The sequence below is a fragment of the Triticum urartu genome, chromosome 7A, assembly GCF_056163025.1.
Source record: "Triticum urartu cultivar PI428250 chromosome 7A, HENAU_Tu73, whole genome shotgun sequence".
Lineage (NCBI taxonomy): Eukaryota > Viridiplantae > Streptophyta > Magnoliopsida > Poales > Poaceae > Triticum > Triticum urartu.
Genome location: NC_141879.1, coordinates 342,064,215 through 342,084,641, shown reverse-complemented (window position 1 = coordinate 342,084,641; position 20,427 = coordinate 342,064,215). Strand labels below are relative to the sequence as shown.

At 42.7% G+C, this 20,427-nt stretch overlaps 1 protein-coding gene and 1 non-coding gene across 2 annotated transcripts; both read right to left on the bottom strand.

Annotated features, from left to right (window-relative positions):
- Positions 1-7,067: 7,067 nt before the first annotated feature.
- Positions 7,068-7,617, bottom strand: LOC147959546 (protein FAR1-RELATED SEQUENCE 3-like). The gene is made up of 2 exons (XM_087532712.1): positions 7,547-7,617; positions 7,068-7,410 (listed from the first exon to the last, which is right to left on the bottom strand). Exons 1-2 carry the CDS (start codon positions 7,615-7,617, stop codon positions 7,068-7,070), a joined length of 414 nt encoding a protein of 137 aa, XP_087388838.1.
- Positions 7,618-18,648: 11,031 nt separating this feature from the next.
- Positions 18,649-19,742, bottom strand: LOC125518897 (uncharacterized). Its single transcript, XR_015611383.1, has 3 exons — positions 19,143-19,742; positions 18,891-19,026; positions 18,649-18,811 (listed from the first exon to the last, which is right to left on the bottom strand). It is a non-coding gene; the product is annotated as an uncharacterized LOC125518897 (transcript).
- Between the last annotated feature and the right edge of the window lie 685 nt (positions 19,743-20,427).

The window sequence follows — 20,427 nt, the reverse complement described above, 5'->3', positions numbered from 1 at the left end:
TCCGGCGACTGTGGGCTTGGAAGAGAGAAGTTTCTGGGTTGTCTGCAGTGGAGATGGAAGCAGCAACGGTGGTTCTCGGAATGGAATGAGGCAGAGATGGAAGACAACGGGTTATTTCCAGTGCGTGGACAGGGATGTGTGGGAGGCAGTTCGTCGAGGACGTGGGTGTAGTGGTCGTGGGCTGCAATTGCAGTTCGTCGTGGCAACCGCCCAGTGGGTGGCGCGTGCGGTGTCCTGGAAGAACCAACCATCCAAGCCAAGGGTTTTTTACTGGTTGTACTGAGTAGTCTTATCAAACTCTACTTATCAGCTGCTTATCCCACTTGCACGTCTTAGGGTCTCTGATGATGGCATTTTGCATTGTTTAGGTGACATATACTTTGTGATGTTTTAAAGTGTGGAGGTTAAGTCTTCTTTTTGCACTAAAGTCTTATACACTGGTTGTTCTCAAAACTTTTTTCAGTGCCCTCCGAGTTGTTGCTCAAAATTGGGACTAATTTAGGCCTTTATAGTTTTTGTACTCTCTTTTTAGTGTACTTATGGTTTAGTGTTGTGTGTACTGAATGTAATTTCATACATCGTAAGGTTTTGAAAATTGGTGTCACAATGGTGTGACTGGCCTGACCCTTCCTGGTTTTGTAGTACTGATGTCATATGTATGTTTGAATAGATTTTTTTGGGATTGAGATTATTTACGACGAAATTGTTTGTTCAGCTCTAGTCAGATCTTATATAAATAAGAAATTTAGTAGAATTGACAAACAATATCTATTTGAACTTCTTGCATTTTAGTAGTTGAACTTGAAAGTAATATTTAATTCACTGGTTTAAATTATGTACATTTAACACATAGCCTATTATGTTCTCCGCTTTTCTAAGTTTCATTGTTTTTGTAACATATTTTTCATCTTTTTTATCATCCGTGGTGCAGAGCTAAAATTATTTTTATTTTTATTTTTGTATTTAAAATTATTGCCTGCAAACTAGTATTTGAACTTTTCTATTTTCAGTTTTTGAACATTTTTTGTAGTTTATATTGCCCGGCGCTCTGCTTTATTCAACTTGCCTTATTGGTGGGGTGTTTGGAGACGATGGAGGCTATTGGGCCCTTTTCCGGCCCAAATGGCTCGCGTGGGCAATTTGAGTACCGCTGGATTTGTGTGTGCTCTGGGTTTAGTCCCACCTCGCTAAGGGAGGGGGCTCTCGACCTGTTTATAAGCGTTGCCGAGTCCTACTAGTCGAACTCCTCTAAATACTTACCTGAGTGCTTATACACGGCGCTCGATCTCTCTCATGACCTGTGGGCCCTCGTTGGCTGGCCCTGCGTTGTACGGATTACTAGGGATTCGCCAACAGTTCCCGTCGTAGGCTCGAGTTCAAGTATCTAGCTGCGTTAGGGCCTGCCTATCTTCGGGCGGTCAATTTTTATTTTTTTGGTTTGAATCTAGTACTTGACTCCACCAGTAATGTGTACTGATACTTTTTTGTTGTAGTTCTAGTTAGTTTTGTGGAAATGTTATCTTTTCATTAAGTTTTTGCCTTTTTGTGTTTGCTTTTGTGATTATTCTCAAGGGGCTTCTGGTATCATTCTTAGCATTGTAGTACTTGCGTCTAAACTAAGTTGTACTGAGAGTTCATTCATAGTAGCACTTATGTGCTTAGTCTGACATTTTTTTGAGGGATAGTGAACTGATGCTTCTTTGTACTTTTTATTGTAGTTAGTATGTATTGTCCGTTCAAGTGTACTAGTACTGTCATGCTTAGTTTGCAAGTGACCAATATAAGTGTTTGCTGATGCTTTCTTAACTTTTCCTATTGTAGTACTTGTTAATTTTCTAGCAGCTACATATGAATGAGAACAATACATGAAGTAGTAAGATTTTTTTGCTACAACTTTTGAAGCGTAGTTAAGCAGCTCAAATTGTACTGATTGTTTTCAACGTTATGTTTTCCATATAATACTAAATCTAAACTACACATGGAACATCCTTGTGTGATTAGTCGCTTCATAACTAGTGTTGAAGAGTAGCCACAAAGTTCCATTCACAAGCTACTTTGAATTTGAAATGATGCATTAACAAAATACGAAGCTAGCAAACTTATATAATGAGATAAGCAAACTTTTTCAACTGTGACAAGCACGACATAACTAGACTTGTTCAACCATGACACACAAGACATAAGCAAAGTGGTTTAACCTAAAAAGAGCAAACTATGAATTTGAAACAACAAGATAAAAAGCAAGCACAAGCGCAAGCAACACGAAGGAAGACTTTGATGTCTCTTCATCCCGCATAGTGGCAGTGGTAGTAGGGATCAGCCTCCTACTCTTTTGAGATTTCCCAACCTATTGTGATGTTGTTGATTATCTTCCATGACTTGTACATGGCGTGCGCATCTATTCCTACGTACTCTATGAGTTTCTCTGGCAGCGGGCCGGTCCCCCACAGTTTGTGGTCTTCCTTCTTGTCGATCTTTTTCTTCATGCCTTTGTAGAATGGGTGGATGACGCTGGTTGCAACATCAGCCAAGGAGTCATACTTTTTCCCAGTGCCTGGAACTCTCTAGTTGCACGGCATGTCGATGTATTTGTCGGGGTTGATCTCCAAATAAGACATCTTCAGCTTCTCTTTGTCCCCTTCAATGCTGAAACCGGCAAATGTGAACAACTTCTCAGGCTTCAGCATCTCATTGAGGCGCTTGGGCCTGCAGGGGGAAAGACATTTTGAAGATTAGTATTATTTTGATGTTTGAGTTCTTCATTTTTGTTTTGTTTTACAATCGATGAATCCATGAAGTAGATTCTTATATAGTATAATTAATGGATGAATGTAATTCAGAAACTAGTAGTTTTGTTCTGAAATTAAATTCAAGTACACCATGGATTATATACAATTTGAGTCAATGATGTATCTGCTGCTTTACTACTAGTTTAGTTTACTTTTGTTGAATAGAACAACACATACCACTGCTTCACCAAGTTCTTAGTTTTTTGCTTATTAAAATAACAACAGACCAAGTTTAGAAACTACTTCAATACAGCAAGTTCAGAAACATCTTTTTAATACATCGAGTTCATAAACGACACTATTGGATCAACATCAGAAACTACACTAGTACATCAACTTTAGAAATTAATCTTCTGCAGGATTTTCAAATAGTAATCCAGTGCATCAGGTTCAGAAATACATTTATAGTGCATCTACTTGAGAACGTGCAGTAGTGCATCCACTTTTCACGAACTACACTAGTACATCTAGTTGGGAAACAAGTTTGATGAAATTTTGAGGATAAAGTGCTAATTAAACAGATGAACCAAATAGAGCAAATGAGTAGGATGGGTTATCATTTTGTGGCCGCTGCGATGTGGTACACCAGGCAGAGTTCCTCCACGCACAATTGCAGGACAGCTGCCATTTGGGAGGTTCATCTTCCCTGGTGTACTCCACATCAACCCCGACAAACCTAGGATACATGCCGCCAGCCTTCTTCCAGAGCCTGGTGATCATCTCGTAGGCCTTGTCTGGTTTGCTTGTGCAGACGATCTCTAGCGTCTCCTTGCCGTGGAGCTCAACCCCTGTGAGGGTTTTGGTGTACTCGCGCTTCTCGCCGAGGATGTGAACGTTGTCGAGGTTGCTGCTCTTGTCGGACGTCTCGCCATGATGACGCTTGGCGGACGGTTCCTCTGCCGTTGCCCTCCTCTGGTGACTATGGGCTTGGAAGAGAGAAGTTTCTGGGTTGTCTGCAGTGGAGATGGAAGCGGTAATGGTGGTTCTCGGAATGGAATGAGGCAGAGATGGACGGGGATGTGTGGGAGGCGGTTCGTCGGGGACGTGGGTGTAGTGGTCGTGGGCCGCAGTTGAAGTCCGTCGTGGCAACAATCCAATGGGTGGCGCGGGCGGTGTCCTGGAAGAACCAACTGTACAATCCAATTTCTTTGCCAGGGTATTAATCTGGTCGCATTGATTAATCTTGTCAAGCTGCACTTATCAGTTGCTTATCCCACTTGCTCGTCTCATGGTCGGTGATGATGGCATTTTACTGTCACACTGATCCGTCTTGTCAAGCTGTACTTATCAGCTGCTTATCCCACTTGCACGTGTCAGGGTTGGTGATGATGGCGGTTTGTACTCCACTATTGTGGGTACCTAGACTGGTGATTGTAGTGTAATTGAACTTACCGAATACGAGTCAGACTATGTGTGTCATGCGCCTCTTTTTTAAAACATTTTTTGTTTTTTTTGAAAGGATTGTTTATATCAACATAATCTTTGAAAGTATTTTTACAAATAAATTAGTTTGTCATCAGTACAGGTGTATTATATTTGCACTTTCATTATTTTCTATTTGCTTGAGGTAATTATTTTTATGTACTGATGGACTTTCTGAACTAGGACTGGCATAACCAGACATACCTTGTTTTTGAAACGATGTTTTTTGAGGTGTTCACGGGTGTGTTTGGTTACTCTGCCTTGTACTGATTAGTGAGAATTATTAGTACTGATGTACTATAAGAGTTTAAATGTTCCTTAACATATTTTTGCTGAGTTAATGGTCGACACTAGTGTTGACGTTACATATATCCAGATCAGTTTTTTCAAATATATTTGTGACTGCATTCAAAAGGTTTATCAAATGCTTTACATAATAATGTCACTGGTCCAGTGGCACAAATCACAAATTATATCTTAACTACAGTACTGATTGAGAAATTGATGATAAAGCTAAATAAGTTTTGGTAACGACAGTGTTTTATGATATGATTCCTCATTGTGTACCAAGGCAACCGAGAGTACAAGCTTATTTTTGAATTGATGCAGCAGCATAACAACTATGGATTATTTAGTCTTGAGATCCTCCTAACTGGCCCTGAATGTTGTCCCTTGTCGGCGCCCTTTCCTGGTTGATCCTTGGCAGCTTCATCGTCAGTTTCAGTTTCCTCGTCCCCAATACTATCATCTTCATTGCCTCCGTCTGATTGGTCGTCATTCTCGTCAAACTATTCTTCTTCATCCTCTTCTTTTGATTTTTTGGAGCTCTGGACCTTGCCCTATTTCTGTTCAACGCCACTGACCTCCTTGCCCACTTTGCATGTGCGGGCATTATGTCCGTCAGTTCCCCCACACTTGCGGCAAGTGTAGCTGTTACGTGTGTCGTCTCCATTGGTAGAAACTTGGGCGGCTCCAATCTGCTTCTGCAGCTTTTGTTTGTTCAATGGCATCTGTGCGGAGTGGGCATGTGCGATAATTACGATTGGTCACCACGTTGCAGAATCCACATGCCCTTATCCCGAGAGGTTTGGCATCCGGGCCGAATTCCACGCGTCTGATGGGGCGTGGCGGCTTTTTGGCTGCTGCTTTCGCTGCTTGCATCTTACTCTTCCTCCCCTTTGTGTTTGAGAATATGGGTGGTTTAATTACCCTTTCCTGCTGCTGCTGGTAGGATGTCCTGTTATCATGTCGTTCGCCTACAGCACCATCAAGCTCATGATCTTGCACGTTAGCATGTTGCTTCTCTTGAGTGTGCACATGGGCAAGCTCTGGTTGTTGTTGCTCCTCTTCCTCGTTGTCGAATGGGTCAATAGCTCCCAGATGGTTCATCTCGGATAAGATTGTAGCAATATCCTGCTCAATGGCTTCGTTGTCAGCAACACCTCCGTTTTCAGCAGAATGCATGGTGTCGAGTTCTTGTTCAAGTCTTTCCATGACGACCCGTGACCTTGCCATTTAGTCTTGGCTTCTCAAGCTTTTTCTGTGCACCCTCATGTTCAGCTGGAGCAGTGCGCTTTCAATGCAGTATTGGGAGGCCTTGTTTGACGCTACTGTCCTCAAGTCATTTCTGTTGAATGTTGGCTGGATGTTTGGGCGTTTGGTGTATCTCCTGAGGATGTATTTCTCTGGAACGCTGGCAGCCTTAATTATTTGCATCATGCACAGGACATGCATGCAAAAAATACCTGTATTTTTTTGGAAGAGGTGCATTTTTTTTGTCATTTCATTCGAACAAAAACTTTGCAAAAATAACTAGTACAGTATGTAACATCTTTTTTAGTCCTCGCCTGTGTGGTCCCATAGCTTGCACTCACAGTCATATATTTCTCCCACGGGGTCTGCAACCACCTGGAACGTGTGCTAAGACCACGCAAACAGTTTTTGCGGTTTGTTGTAGCGCACGAGGTACTTTGTGGGCTGTTCCGTCTCTATCGCCGTGAAGAGTGTACTCAATTTTAGCCTTTTTCTGATCTCGTTGTACACAACTCATGAGTAAAGCTTTGCCATTTGAGTGTCAAACCCATAGAAGGTCAGTGTGTATTGTTCCTTCTACACAAGCAAGAGTGATGACCAAATTATTAGTTTTCTCGCAGGAAAAACTTGTCTAACTAATAAAGTTTTACTTTAGTAAGCATGTTATTTTGTCTTACAACAGGTGATAGAGCTATACCCGGTTACCCATTGTCTCCTAGTTCTCTGTCTGCCTCCTGGTTTTAACGCAGGAGTTTACCTGGCTGACAAACTGGTGGAGGTTTTGTCTCTCACTTACGAAGTTCTTCTTGAGCACATAGTTCATGCTCTCATTCCGTTGTGCGGACGTCATTTTGGCACAGAAAATTTCTTTGAAGTAAGCTGATACCATTTCTCGCGCTCGTTCCACATTGCCACCATTGTTGCATCATCATGGAGGTTGTACTTATCCATGAGTGCTTTCCAGGGAGCCACAAACTTAGTTGGCATGAGGGGCCAGTTGAGGATTGTTGTGAATTCATCCTTAAAGGTTTCGTGGAGGTTGTACAGGTATGCGAGGTGTTCCATGTACTTCTTCATAATGTGCCAGCAGCACAGCTTGTGTATTGTGTTCCCGAAAGCATCTGGGATTGCCAAAGCCATTGCGGGGCACTGGTCTGGTAATGATAAAAGAGACGTGGAGTGGTCAGTAGATTGTAGTGCATATATACAAATAGAACTGACACAACATTTTTTACTGTGTTATTTTCCTTTTGGGAGGGGGGAGGGGTGGTTTGGTGGTTGTACCTGTGAGGATGCATGTAGGAACTTTCCCTATCATGCCCCTTAAAATGTTTTGAACAACCATCTGAATGAATCTGCATCCTCATCTCTTATCAGGGCGAAAGCAAAGAATGTAGTCTGTAAGTGGTTGTTAGTACCCACAAACATCCCAAGTGGCATATGGTACTTGTTGGTCTTATATGTGGTGTCAAACGTTACGCAGTCACCAAAGTCTTGATACGCCCCTCGGTAGCTTGTGTTCGCCCCGAATATGTTCTTCACTTTGTCGGACTCATCAAGTTGTATGTCACAGAAGAATTCCCTGTTTATCACTTTCATCTCCCTAAAAGAGTTGACAGTCTTTAGGACATCGTCCACATCATCCATCCTTGAATTCTTTGCTTTGCTGCATATTAAAAGTGAACAGTCATTCAAAAATGCATGTTGAACTGGCATCAGGTCATGTGTTGTGTAATATGTTTGTACTGACAGAGGTAAAAAGATGGAGCGGGTTTATGGGAGGAGAACAAGTTTGTACTTACATGTTAATCAGGTCTTTGGCATTCATTTCGAGGAAGTACCTACCGGGGTCATCGCCGCCCAGTATGCTCATGGTTTGCGTGTGTTCAATGCCTTTGAACTGCAGGTACTTGACGTACTCCAAGATTGTTTTGTCAAAGTTTTTGTGGGAGTGCAAGAATACAAGCATTTGGGGGAGAGTTGTAGTCTGTGGTTGTGTTCCCAGACTATCTCTTTTATGACAAGTGTTCCATCATTTTCCCTCTTCAGCCTCATTTTAGCCCCATATTTAGTCCTGGATATCGTCTTGTTCCGCTGTCTATTTGCTTCTGACACCTTCGATTCATAGAATCCATAGCACGTGCAATAAAGGTAGATTCTGGTGTTAACTTTGGAGCCTTCCCTGACAGCAAAACTCGCGTGCTTTGCATAGACGTTGTAGAAGTTCTTTGCCTCTTTGAAAGTTTCAAAGCGCGTCTCTAGCCTTGGCAGAACGTAAACTTCAATGTTAGGTGGTTGCATGCAACAGTGAGCAAACAAAAACGTAGTTATGAAATGTTAGATGGGGTGGTCACGGTACTAGGGTATGGACTGTGCTTGTATGTTTTTCATGAATGGATACTTACATGTGTATAGCTCTGTGCTGCCTCTGGTGTTTGCTGTTCACCCTGGTGTATGGGCGCGGTTGGTGTTACCCTCAGCACATGCAGCAATGCATCTCTTGGAGGGAGCACTGTTGATGAAGCTCTCCGTCTCTCATTGTACGACCGTCTTCCATCAGATTCGTTCTGAGGTCGCTCCTGTCTATATGGCTCATATCTTCTACTTTGCACCCTGCTAGAGTGGCAAACATTTTTGTCTCTTGGGCGTGGTCTTCCCGTCGCAACCGCTTTTGCAGCACGGATGATTGATGTTGGCGGAGCAACTGGTGGAAGCATGTGTGTCCTTGCCTTTCTACATGCGTTAGGGATGGAAAACATTTGTTGTTGGGGAAATTGTTGACCTTGTTGCAACCCAGCAGTGGCAAAGCTTGTATTCCCGGATATCGGTGTTTGCTGCATAAAAGAACCTGTCCGTGCTTCTGATGATTCTGGTGTAGCTTGAAATCTGCCTGTATTGTTGAAGTATCCATGTGCTATTTCTGGTGTTACCCAACCAGGCGGTGCCCCATATCTTCTTGGCTCATCAAACCCTCATTGTGTGTGCCGCCTTGCATGTTTCTGCAATGACATTCAACAGTTTTGGGATTAATCTTTTCTGCATTTTCTCGTATACATGATATGGGTAACATGTCATGCACTGAAGGTAATGTATAAGTTGAACTTGCATCGCTGGGTGTTATTAAACTTTGTTCTCTATTTTGTATCTGATTTAGTTTCAGTCGAACTGATGAATGGACATGTTCAGCACTGATGTATTGATGTACTGATTTTTAGCACTGATGCATCTGTTATGGAAAGTTTTTTATCTTTTTCATACAACTGATGCATAAACATTTTGGTGGACTGCTTGTAAATTGAACATTGAACTTCAGAGCAGTATGCATATGCATATATATATATATATATATAACTGATGCATGTCTTCTCTTTTTTCATCTAGAACTTATGCAACTACACTAGAAGTACTCATAGTTTATGTATCATTGAACATACTTGTAACAAGTGTATATTTTTTTAACAACATTCTTTTACTCGTTTGAACTGACACAACTACATGTCATGTACTATTAGAAATAACAACATACAACTTGCAGTGGTAGCTGAACCTTATATAAAGCCTAGTAGCTACTTGGACTGATGCATAAGTTTATGTTTTTTTACTTGAACTGAAGGTAGCATATTAGAGGTACTAACAGTAACCTTGACATCCAAATTGTGCATCAAGTGGCAGGGGTGTAATGAAGTGATGCAAGCATTTGCAGTGTACTATCAGCTACTGCATCATAGGAACATGTGTCACTGATGCAGCACACATGTAGTAGTGATGAATCTAATAGTGTAACATGTAGGCACAACATAGTGTGTGCAATTTTTAAATTGAATCTTCTGCATAGCAGGACTGATCAACTGATGAACTGACACAAACGTGGTATTGTTCTTCAGGCAAACCCAGACATGAAAACATTTTTTGAACTGATCGTTTGTGCTTTAGTAGCAATCAGGCAGATTCAATTTCGAGGAAAATTAGTGTGGGAAGTAGACATCACCTCCAGTGCCTTGTTCTTGGATCGGACTTCTTCTTCTTCCTCTCGTGGGCAGCGTACTGGCATAATCTTGGAAGGCGGCACCATTGATGCAGGCAATGAGCTTGGGGAGACGACGACGCTCCTACTTGTGGTGGAGCTTCGGCGACAAGGTCCGGCGAGGGGGAGGCTGGTGGCGTCGAAGGAGCTCTGGCAAGGGGGAGGCTGGTGGCAGAAATCAAGGATCCGTCAAAGGAGCTTCGGTGAGGGGGAGGCTGGTGGCGGGGATCACGGGCCCGTCGAAGGAGCTCCGGCGAGGGGGGAGGCGGGAGGCGGGGATCACGGCCCCGTCAAAGGAGCTCCGGTGAGGGGAGGAGGTAGGAGGCGAGGACCACGGCCCTCGCGAGGGAAGGAGGGAGGCAGGAGGCAGGGATCACGACCCCGTCATTCCTTTGCCAGCGAGCAAGGGGATGGCGGCGGTGGATCCGTCGGCGGCCAGTCACGGCGCAGCGGGCTCCCTCGCTCTGGCTGACGCCATCGCTCGCTCGCCCACGACGGTTGCCTCCGGCGGAAGGTGGGTTGGGTTCGGGCTGGGACGGGATGGGGGGATTCTACGATGTAAGTGTGTCGCGCTCTTATAGGGTCAGGGGTAACAGAATATTATTCTGTTACTAGTAACAGAATAGTCCTATATATATATATAGCCGGTCTATTGTGCTAATATTAGCATAATAGTTATTCTGCTAACACGTCCGAACTGCACGCTCAACGAAAGTGCACGTCATTGTTGATATAAGAGCACTGGACTACTTATGCGAGTGAACTTCCCGTCGCAAAAAATTGCACGCAATTTTTTTGGTACTGTTTTTACTCCAATTTTTAAACCGTTTGTCGGAATGAGGCATGTAATATACCATTGGAAAGCTATGGATTAGGTTCAACTTCGCCATGTAGAAATTTTTCCGGGATTCCTCACGGTTTAAGATCAGTTTTGAAAACAGTGAGGCTCACGACGAGTGGCAGCGAGCGTATTTTCACCTTTTATTTTTCTAAACCGCTTGTCGAAATGAAGGAAATGATACACCATTGGAAGGATATCGTCGAGGTGCAACTTTTCCATATATATTACTTTATCTAATTCATTATGGTCTAAGAGCGGTTTTAAATTTACTAAATCGTGGAATTATGTTTCTTTAATTATTATTATTTTGCAATTTTCGGTACTGTTCTCGCTCTAGTTTTTGAACTGTTTGTCGAAACGAGACGTGTGATGCGCCATTGGAAATCTACGGACGAGGTACAACTTTCATATGCAGAAATGTTTTTGAGATTCCTTACAATTTTAAGTTAATTTTGAAAATCATGCAGCGGACGACGAGCGGCAGCGGCCGTCTTTTCGTGAATTTTTGACAAACCGCTGGTCAGAATTATTCTAATGATACGCCATTGAAAAGATATCGACTAGAGGCGACTTTTTCATGTAAAACACTCCCTAATTCCTTGCGGTTTAAGAGCAGTTTTAAATTATCGAAATGCGGACACTCTGTTTTTCGCGACACCAAAATCGTTGAAGGAACTACATGAGACAGAAAAATGCACTACTTCAGACGGAAAACTGCACTGCATCAGACGGGCAAGTGAACTTCATGATCTGTTTCATTTAGACGTAAATTTTCTCACATTGGGCGTAAGTGAACCGCAAAAGTATGGAGAAGTGAACCGCATTAGTTTTTTCGTTGTTTCGGTAACAATTTTTCTTACACTTACAAGATGAACAACATCAAACAACCGACCACACTGCCTTAGTTGGAAAACCGCAGTGCATCAAATGGTCAAGTGAACCGCATTACTTGTTGGGAAGTTTTTCTTTTCTTTTTTCCATCGTGTGTTCTGCACTGTAAGGATGAGGAGAGTAGTTATGTGTATACGTTCCTCCATGATATTTTATTTTTAATCGGCACACGTTCTGCACTACACGAACAAGACTAATGTACTAGAGGGGGCGGCACATGTGCATTGCACGTAGAATGCAAAAATACTGAAAACACATTATCACACGTTCATCACAGGGGGAGGGCAAAAAACTTCAACACAGGGGATGCATCCCACGCTTCCCGGGGACATCTGAGCTAGATGGTCAATGTTAATGATCTGCATCATTTTTGTGTGTGTCAGTCTTCTCCAGTAAAATAAGTTAACTGAACCACGAGGAACAGCCCCATCTAAGCCGCACTAGAGCACACCCGCATTTTAACTTCACCGCAGTGCACTGCAAAACAGAAAGAAGAAAACACACACAAACACGTCAGGGATGGATCGAAGCACAGGGGGTCCTCCTGGCGCAAGCATGCACTGAAACGGCCGTGACACCGGGCCGCGTGTGAGGCCATGGCGAACTGCATCAGAAGGCAAAAAAACACGGGCGTTAATGTTGCACAGCACGTCGAACTTCATCTGTTGTAGTTCATTTTTCTTATTACACTGTTTTTCAACGTTCTAAGAATAGCAAACTGCAGTGCGCTAGATTTTTTGAAGTAGTACACAACAAAATCTACCAGCACATACATGACATGAGATGAACTACACATACCCAACGAACCTGGATACTTTGTTTTTGAAAAGGGAAAAAAAGGAAGTGAGTTGCGTTGTCATTCCCGGCACACTACTTGTTGCACCCCACCAAACTGCACAACATCATGCATGCACACGCTGCCTGAGTTGCAGGTGCACACCATGATGAAGAATTTGCATCCGCATGCAAAAAACGCCAAAGGCTGCAAACGTATGAGCACTAAACTGCATCATGCGCGCCTCCGAGCTACACTATCATGGTCGCCGAGCTGCACATTTTTTTCTTGCACGAGGCGGATGGTGCTCGGCGACTCGAGGCACAACCGGGAGAACGGCCCTCGTCGTGTGTGAGCAGGGGTGGAGTGGGATGCTGAGCCTTCGGCGAGGACGTACCAGCCGAACTACACGGGAGCGTCAACCGAGCTGCACTGGGCGCGGCGCCGGTACCTGAAGGAGCACACCTACGGCAGATGAACTGCATCTGTGTAGCAACTGAGCTGCATGGGGCGGCACCTGAAAATCACTGTGGGCGCAGGGGGAGAAGATGCGAGCACAGAGGGGGTGAAATTCAACTGTGCAGCGTGTCGGACGGCGGATCTGGCTGTTGGAGGCCGGATCCGACGCGAGAAGCACGGCAACGGCTAGATCCAAAGCGGCGGCAGGGAGGGCAAGGTTCTGAGATGGCCACCTGTGGCACGAGCAAGATGAGAGGGTAAGGTGAGGACGAAGAAGGGAAGGAGAGAGCAGAGGGTGGCTCGGATCCAGTGTTGTAGTGGTCGTCCAGCGTAGTGAAGAACCAGATTGGTGTCTAGCGCGGTGGGTGGTGGTGGTCGTACGGCGAGATGGGAAGTGATGGTCTGGCTGTGGGTGGCGTAATGGGAGGTGGTGCCCGGACGGCGCACTAGGAGGTGGTTGTTGGCTCCGTGCAGATTCGGCCGGTGGTTGCTCTAGATTTGTCGCCGGGAGTCTACCTCGCTGGGGACACCTCGGGTGTTGCCGGATCTAGGCCCCTGCGATGTGCTTGAACGGGAGGAAGGTCCCATGCTCGCTGAAGGAGGCGAGGCCGACGCGAGGTGGCGCAAGGGAGGGAGGTGGTGACTGGGGCGGGTGGCGCGCGGAGGGAGGTGGTGGTACGGCGCGGTGGAGGGACATGGGGCAGCGGCAGGGGAGGGAGGTGGTGTGGTGGTGAGGTGGAGGGAGGTGGGGTGGGGTGGGCGTGGCCCCGGCTGAAGGAAGGAGGTGGAGGGGAGAGTTCGTGGATGGAGGAAGGAGGTCGAGGTCGTGGGTGGAGGCAGTTTTCTCCGGTTGCTATGTGGTCCGGGTCAAGTGGATCGAGTAGTACACAAGTGTTACCAGAATAAGACATTTTGTGTGTAGAATAAGACTCTTGAGGGGTGTTATTAGAATAGACTTCTCATAACTACCTGACATGTCCCAGCGATAGTAGTTGAACTTCCCTCGGTGCTAGGTTCAACTTCCGCAAACATTGCCCAAATGGGGCTTGCGATATACCGTTGGAAAGCTATGGACATCAGTATCATGACCCAAGTTAATTTTTTGGCAAAACATAAGCGGTTTAAGAGCAGTTTTGAAAATCATTTTTTCTTCACACAAAAAACGTGAATCATATTTTCGATCCCATTTCTAAACTGTTTATGGGAATGAGGCAAATAATATGGCGTAATATAAAAAGTTTTCTCTAATTCCCTATGGTTAAAGAGTAATTTCGAAAATCATAGAATTTCGCAAACCGAACAGCCGAGTTCGTATTTTCGATGCCATTTTTGAACGGCTAATTCAATGGAGGCAAATGATATGGCGTTGGAAAGCTTATGAAAATGCGCTTCTTTTTCATGTACATTTTTTAAATGAATGGTTTAATAGTAATTGAGAAAACCGTCCAAGTTCCATCGAGATCGTATTTTTGAGTTAATTTTTTAACAGTAGGTCGGAATGCAACAAATGATATGGAGTTGGCCTGAAGAAATGCGAAACTTTTTGGTATATAATTTTTCTTGCAACTCCTTATGGTTTTAAGTCAATTTTGAAAATGGTTAAAATGTTTTTTGGCTGTAATTTTTGCAAAATTTGTCAAAATAAGGCAAATAATATACCGTTGGATAGCTATCGAAAATGCAAAACTTTTTCGTATGTAAAGTTTTCTCTAATTCTCAGTCATTTATAAGTAATTTAGAAAATGGTGAGATCATGATTTCTCTTCATCGCGAAAGGAAATGCATTGTGTCAAGTACTTGAACTTCTCTTGCAGTTCTGTTTGAACTTCACTCTGTTTTTGACGTGTTGTTTTTTGCCCATAACTCCCGAACCACTTACCCAGAATTGAGCAAATGATATACCGATGGAAAGCTATTGAAAACACACAACTTTCCCGTGTTGATCAGTTTTTCATGCTCGCAATGGTTCAAAAGAATTTTTTGAATACATAAAAACGTGTTTTAAATGGTATACATGAAAATTTTCAACCGTTCATCGAAATGTAGCACATAATATACCATTGGAAAGCTTATGAATAGCAGGAAGTTTTTCATGTAGACACGTGTTATAAACTCGTTGCCGTTAGAAAGCAATTTTTAAAATGGCAAAACAACATTATTTTTTGCCTTTTTCAACATGTAAATTAATGAAAAACATCTCGCACATGAATTTTGAACTATGCTAGGAGGAGCGCGTGAACTTCTGGCAACAAACCTTTTAAGCTTTTTGTTTTCTATTTTTATATTCTCATCTGAAACGCATTCTGTGTAGTAGTTGAATTTCCCGCTGTTTTCACCTTGAACTTCTATCACGTATTTTTTCTACCTCTCGCACAAGAATTTTTGAACTTTCTCAGGTCGAGCACTTAAACTTCTAGCAACAAAACTTTTAGCCTTTGTTTTTACATTATTCTTATTAATACAAAATGCACATCGTGTAATACGTGAACTTCTGGCGGTTATCAATCTGAACTTCTCTTGATTACTTGAAAATATCTGAGTTTTTTATAGACATTGAACCACTCTACCCTTTTTATTTGAACTTCATTGTGTATTTTTCAAAATGTGAAAATTGGAGGTTTTTTAGAAATTGAACTTATTGGTTTTATGCTTTAGTAACTAGGAAAATCCGATTTTTCAAATAAATATCAAATTGCTCCGATTTTCCAATTGAACTTCTTGGTTTTATTCTCTAGTAACGTGAAAACCTGAGGTTTTTTATATACATTGAACTACTCCATTTTTCGAAATTGAACTTCTTGGTTTTAATCTTTAGCATCGGGGAAATCTAGGTTTTCATCATCATTAAACTGCTTCATTTTTTAATTAGGACTTAATGGTGCTATTCATTAGTAACGGGAAAAGTCCTAGTTATGTAATAAATGTCGAATTGCTCAATTATTTAAATTTGAACTTATAGGTCTTTTTGAAAAAACAGGGAAAATCTATTTTTATAAACTTTTTTGAACTGCTCGGTTTTTTAAATTTGACATTCTTGGTATTGTAATAAACATTGAACTTCTCCGTTATTTAAATTTGAACGTCTAGGTTTTTTAGAAACAAGGAAAATCCATTTTCTTTATAATTTTGTAATTTGGCCTTCTTGGGTTATCCTTTAGTAACGAGGAAAATCCTAATTTAGTAATAAATATCGAACTAATTCGTTATTTAAATTTCAACATTTAGTTTTTTTAACCTCTAAGGGTATTTCTAGAAATGGAGACGATATGTTTTTATATTAAAACATTGAACTACTCTATTATTTCGATTTGACTTTCTTGGTTTAATTTTAAAAACGGAAAAAATCATTTTTATAAACACCAAACCATTTTGTTATTTTAACTTGAACTTCTTTGTTCTTTTAGTTTGAACTTCTAGTTTTTTTAGAAATGGGGAAAATCTATTTAAACTTTTTTAGTTGTTCCTTCATTTTGATTTGAACTTCTTCGTTTTATTATTTAGTAACAAAAACTCTAACTTTTTACAAACTTCGAACTTCTCTCTTATTTCAATTTTAACTTCTTAGTTTTATTCTTCAGAAAAAATATATTTTTTAAAAAAGCATGAAACGTTATTTTAAACTCAACTTCATACTTTTATTTTTCGTAGAAACAAAAATAACTCGAGTTCTACATATAGATCGAACTACTCCGTTACTTTATTTTGAACTTCTCGATTTTTATTTGTTTAGTGGCAAGGAAAATCCGAGTTTTTAAATTTGAAGTTCTTAAAAATTAACTAAAACTTCTTTGGGTCTTTTGAAATGGTGAAAGACAAATTCTTTGTTCAAATTTGAACATCTAAGTTTTTATTTATTTAGAATAGCAAAATTTTGAATTTTTTATAAACTTTGAACTACACCATAACTTTAAGTTGAACTTCTAGGTTTATTCTATCGTATTATTTAGAAATCCAAGTCTTTAGTAATCATTGAACCACTTCGTTATTTAAATTTGGACTTCTATGTTTTTCCTAAAAGCGGAGAAAATCTCGTTTTCATTGTCTTTTTTGTTGAACCGCTTCATTATTTAAACTCGAACTTCTAGTTTTATTCTATAGTATCGTTTAAAAATCCAAGTTTTTAGTAATCGTAGAACCACTTCGTTATTTAAGTTTGAACTTCTATGTTTTTCTTAAAAACAGAGAAAATCTCGTTTTTCATTGCCTTTTTTGTTGAACCGCTTCGTTATTTAAGCTTGAACTTTTAGGTTCTTCGTTATTTAAATTTAAATTCCGTTATTTCTAATTTTCTTTAATTTAACTATTTGGTTTTGTTTTTAGAAATGGGAAAATCCTTTTTTATAAACATCAAACAGTTCTATTTTATTTTTAAAATTTGAACTTCTTTGTTTCATTTTTTAATTTGAACTTTAATTCTTTTACAGTTTGGATTTCTCAAAAAATTCTCAACGAACATCAAGTCAAGTTTTTCATAAGCCAAATAAGGAAACAATCCAACAAGAAAAATACATACTTTTAAAAAAATCTTTCGAGGGGCATAAACAATGTGTTTTGAATTTTGGACTAGGCTTCATCGAACTGAGCAACTGGTTTTCACTGACACCTGAACGCTGAACTTGGTTGGTTTTATTCTCTGACCTTCCACACTCGATAGATATAGAAGGTCGTGAGAACTTTCTTCTCCAGCATCATATGCAAATTTCTCAAGCATTGTATCCACATAAGTAGACAAATCTAAAATTTTGATTTATACAAAGTAGACAAATCATCACACGTGCATACAAAAGCACATGAGATCTGCACCAATGTACTCATGTACAACCAATTCATCATCAAAGTACGAGGCTCCTTGTTGAACAGATCCGAGAGAAGAGGAAGGGTCTGTAATTCGCGTGCTTGTAGCACAAGCAGGCAACAACATCTCATGTGCTGGCGAGCACGAGATATTTCTCGACGCAACCACGGGTGGGCAGCAGGTCACGGCGGCGGCGCGTATGTAGGTGTAGAAATCTGAATTTTGTTCAAAGAAAAGTGAGAGCGTCGAGCTTGTAGCTTGATAGAATCTGAAGTTCTTTGAATCGAAGTTGGAATTGTATTCAGTGCCAACCTGAACTTCTTTGAATCTGAATATGTAGTATAAGAAGCAGCAATAGCAACTAGCAGCATTACCACCATGTCCAGGAGCACGAGCTCATGCGCTACAGGAGGTGTGAGGTGGGGATGTCGTGCGTTTGAGGAATGATGAAACGTTCAGAACACTGCAATGAGGCATAGCCCTGAGCACCTTTGGTTCACTACAGGCGTTTGCCTTCCTACAATCGCCATTGAACTTGGCACTTGGAGTTCTTTTCCAGGCACGGTGCACGCGCACAGAGAGAGCGCCAAACGAACTTGAACAGAGAAGGAACGGTCACCGCCGTGGGCACATGCAGTTTGGTTCCTACAGATGGGGAAGAAGGCAGGGTGGGGAACTACACCGGATCAGGTAGGGGAGGCACCGGGCCCCATGGTGGTAGGCGAACGACATTGGGATTGGGTGGCGGGGGAGGAGCTCCATGGCAATGGCTGGAGGATCTCGGCCAGAGCGGGGATCCCAGGGTGCAGGGGTGGACGCGGCGGCGGGGCTCCGGCGGAGGCGGAACCAGGATTTCTCAAAGCCTAGGGCTAAAACTAAGTGCCTGTTTTTTTTTTTGCGAGGGAAAACTAAGTGCCTGTTTGGAGTCCCTCCGCTCCACAACTCTGCTCCGGAGCGGAGCGGGCTGTAGTTCAAATTTACAGAGCGGGGAAATAGGTGCTCCACATATTCTGGATATTTCGTGGAGCTGGTGGATTACCAAACAGGCCCTAACTGACTAAACATTACGACAAATATCACGCACGCCAATATGTGTTGGGGGTATGCCACAAATTCACATTAAAAACAAAATATAATTTCATTATTTCACGAGAGGAAATCATGTAAAACAAATAGTTTAATAAAGTGCATCATTGCAAACATTGTTTGGTACCAAATTATTGAAGATTTGCTTAATTCGAGGCCATCATTTCTTCACCAGCGATAGTAGAAGGACCGGGAGCTGCAAACATAAAATCGAGTATTTAAAGACTAAGTCAATTGTTCATATGAATTTTTACAAAAGAAGAGCATAATATTACCATTATCGTGAATGCAAGAGGTTGTAGCCCTTTGCGTTTCCTCATTTTTTTGATAGCACCAAATAATCTTAATATCCTCAATCCTGGAAAAAAGATTTAATTGAACGGTTCCTCATCATCTTGGATTTCTAATCTCCTGATGACCATGAAATAAAACTGACTAAGTAATATAATTTAACAGCATCAATTCACTGAGTTTGCCTAATATGAAGGAACTAGGGAAAGAATTGGATGATACAGTGTACATATTACCTGTGCGGCAGTGTGTGTGCACTGTAATTTCAATATTTGGAGAAGATCAGAAGGAGAGGCAGGTGGCTAGGACGCCGGATCCGGCGGCCGGCGTGGCGGGGAATCGCGAGTTGATAACTGACGAGGGTGGCGGCGCAGGCGCGCAGCGCAGCCGAGCGAGGCGGGGGTTTCTCTGTTGCCGATCGGAGAGGGATTTTCTTTTTCTTGACGAATGAGCGACAGATCGAATGGTCAACTTGCAGTCCGCGATTGGTTTTCTGCTCCGATCGATGGACTGGAGTGGGGCTAATGGGCTGAAGCCTTGTACGTGTACGTGAGGCCGATGTGAAGCCTGGGGCTGGGCTTCTATGTATAACAAATTCTCAAATATTGGCAACTATGTGTTTAGGTGCTAGTTGGGCCACGCCTGTAGCCCCGGTTGCCCCAGGCCCAATTTCGCCCCTGGGCTCCGGTGCGCCTAGGCCACGCCTGTGGTGTCGGAGGACAGTGGGGTGGTGGCGTGGGAGGATCCAGGGACGGCGGCGGATGTATCCCAGGGCACGGCGACACAGAGGTTGAAGCAGGGAGATGCGGCAACCGCGGTAGAAGCAAGGGGAAGGAAGGTACCTTTGGTGGGGGATCCTGGTCGGCAGCGGGGCGCTTCACCGGGGCTCGTCGAAGTCGTGCTCGGGGATGGAGGAGGGAACGAGAACAAGGAGACTGTTATCGACATGCCACGCTCGAGGAAGAAGGAGCCCGCCGGAGCAGCATCGCTCCCACACGTGAGCATCCATCGGATCCAGCGGGTCGCGGCTGTTGAAGGCGGCTGGAAACAGCCGTGCTCAAAGAAGAAAGAGCTTGCCCAGCTCGCCGTGTGGGAGGGGTCGCCAGGAGGAGGCGGGGTGGCGGCACGACGGAGGAGGCGGGCCGACGGGGCGCCAGAAGGAGGGGGTGGCGGCGCGGCACGCAGGGCTGGTGGGCGTCGGGGGATTGGGGCGGTCGCGGGGGTTGGTGGAGGTCGGGAGGTGGGGACGCCGGGGGGTGTTTTTTCCTTTTTTAAGTTTTCTGATATTGTGTTATTCGAGTTCGGGAACATCTAATCGCTCTATATAGGGGGCGATCAGGATCAGAATAACTATTATGATCATGTGATCATAATAGTGATATATATATATACTAGGAAACATGCTCATACGTTGCAATGGGAGAAACTTTTTATCATACACACCTATCTCAATAGTACATAAAATAAAATGAAAAAGTTGGTTAGTTTTCTTCTAGACATGAAGGGTTTAAATGAGAACAA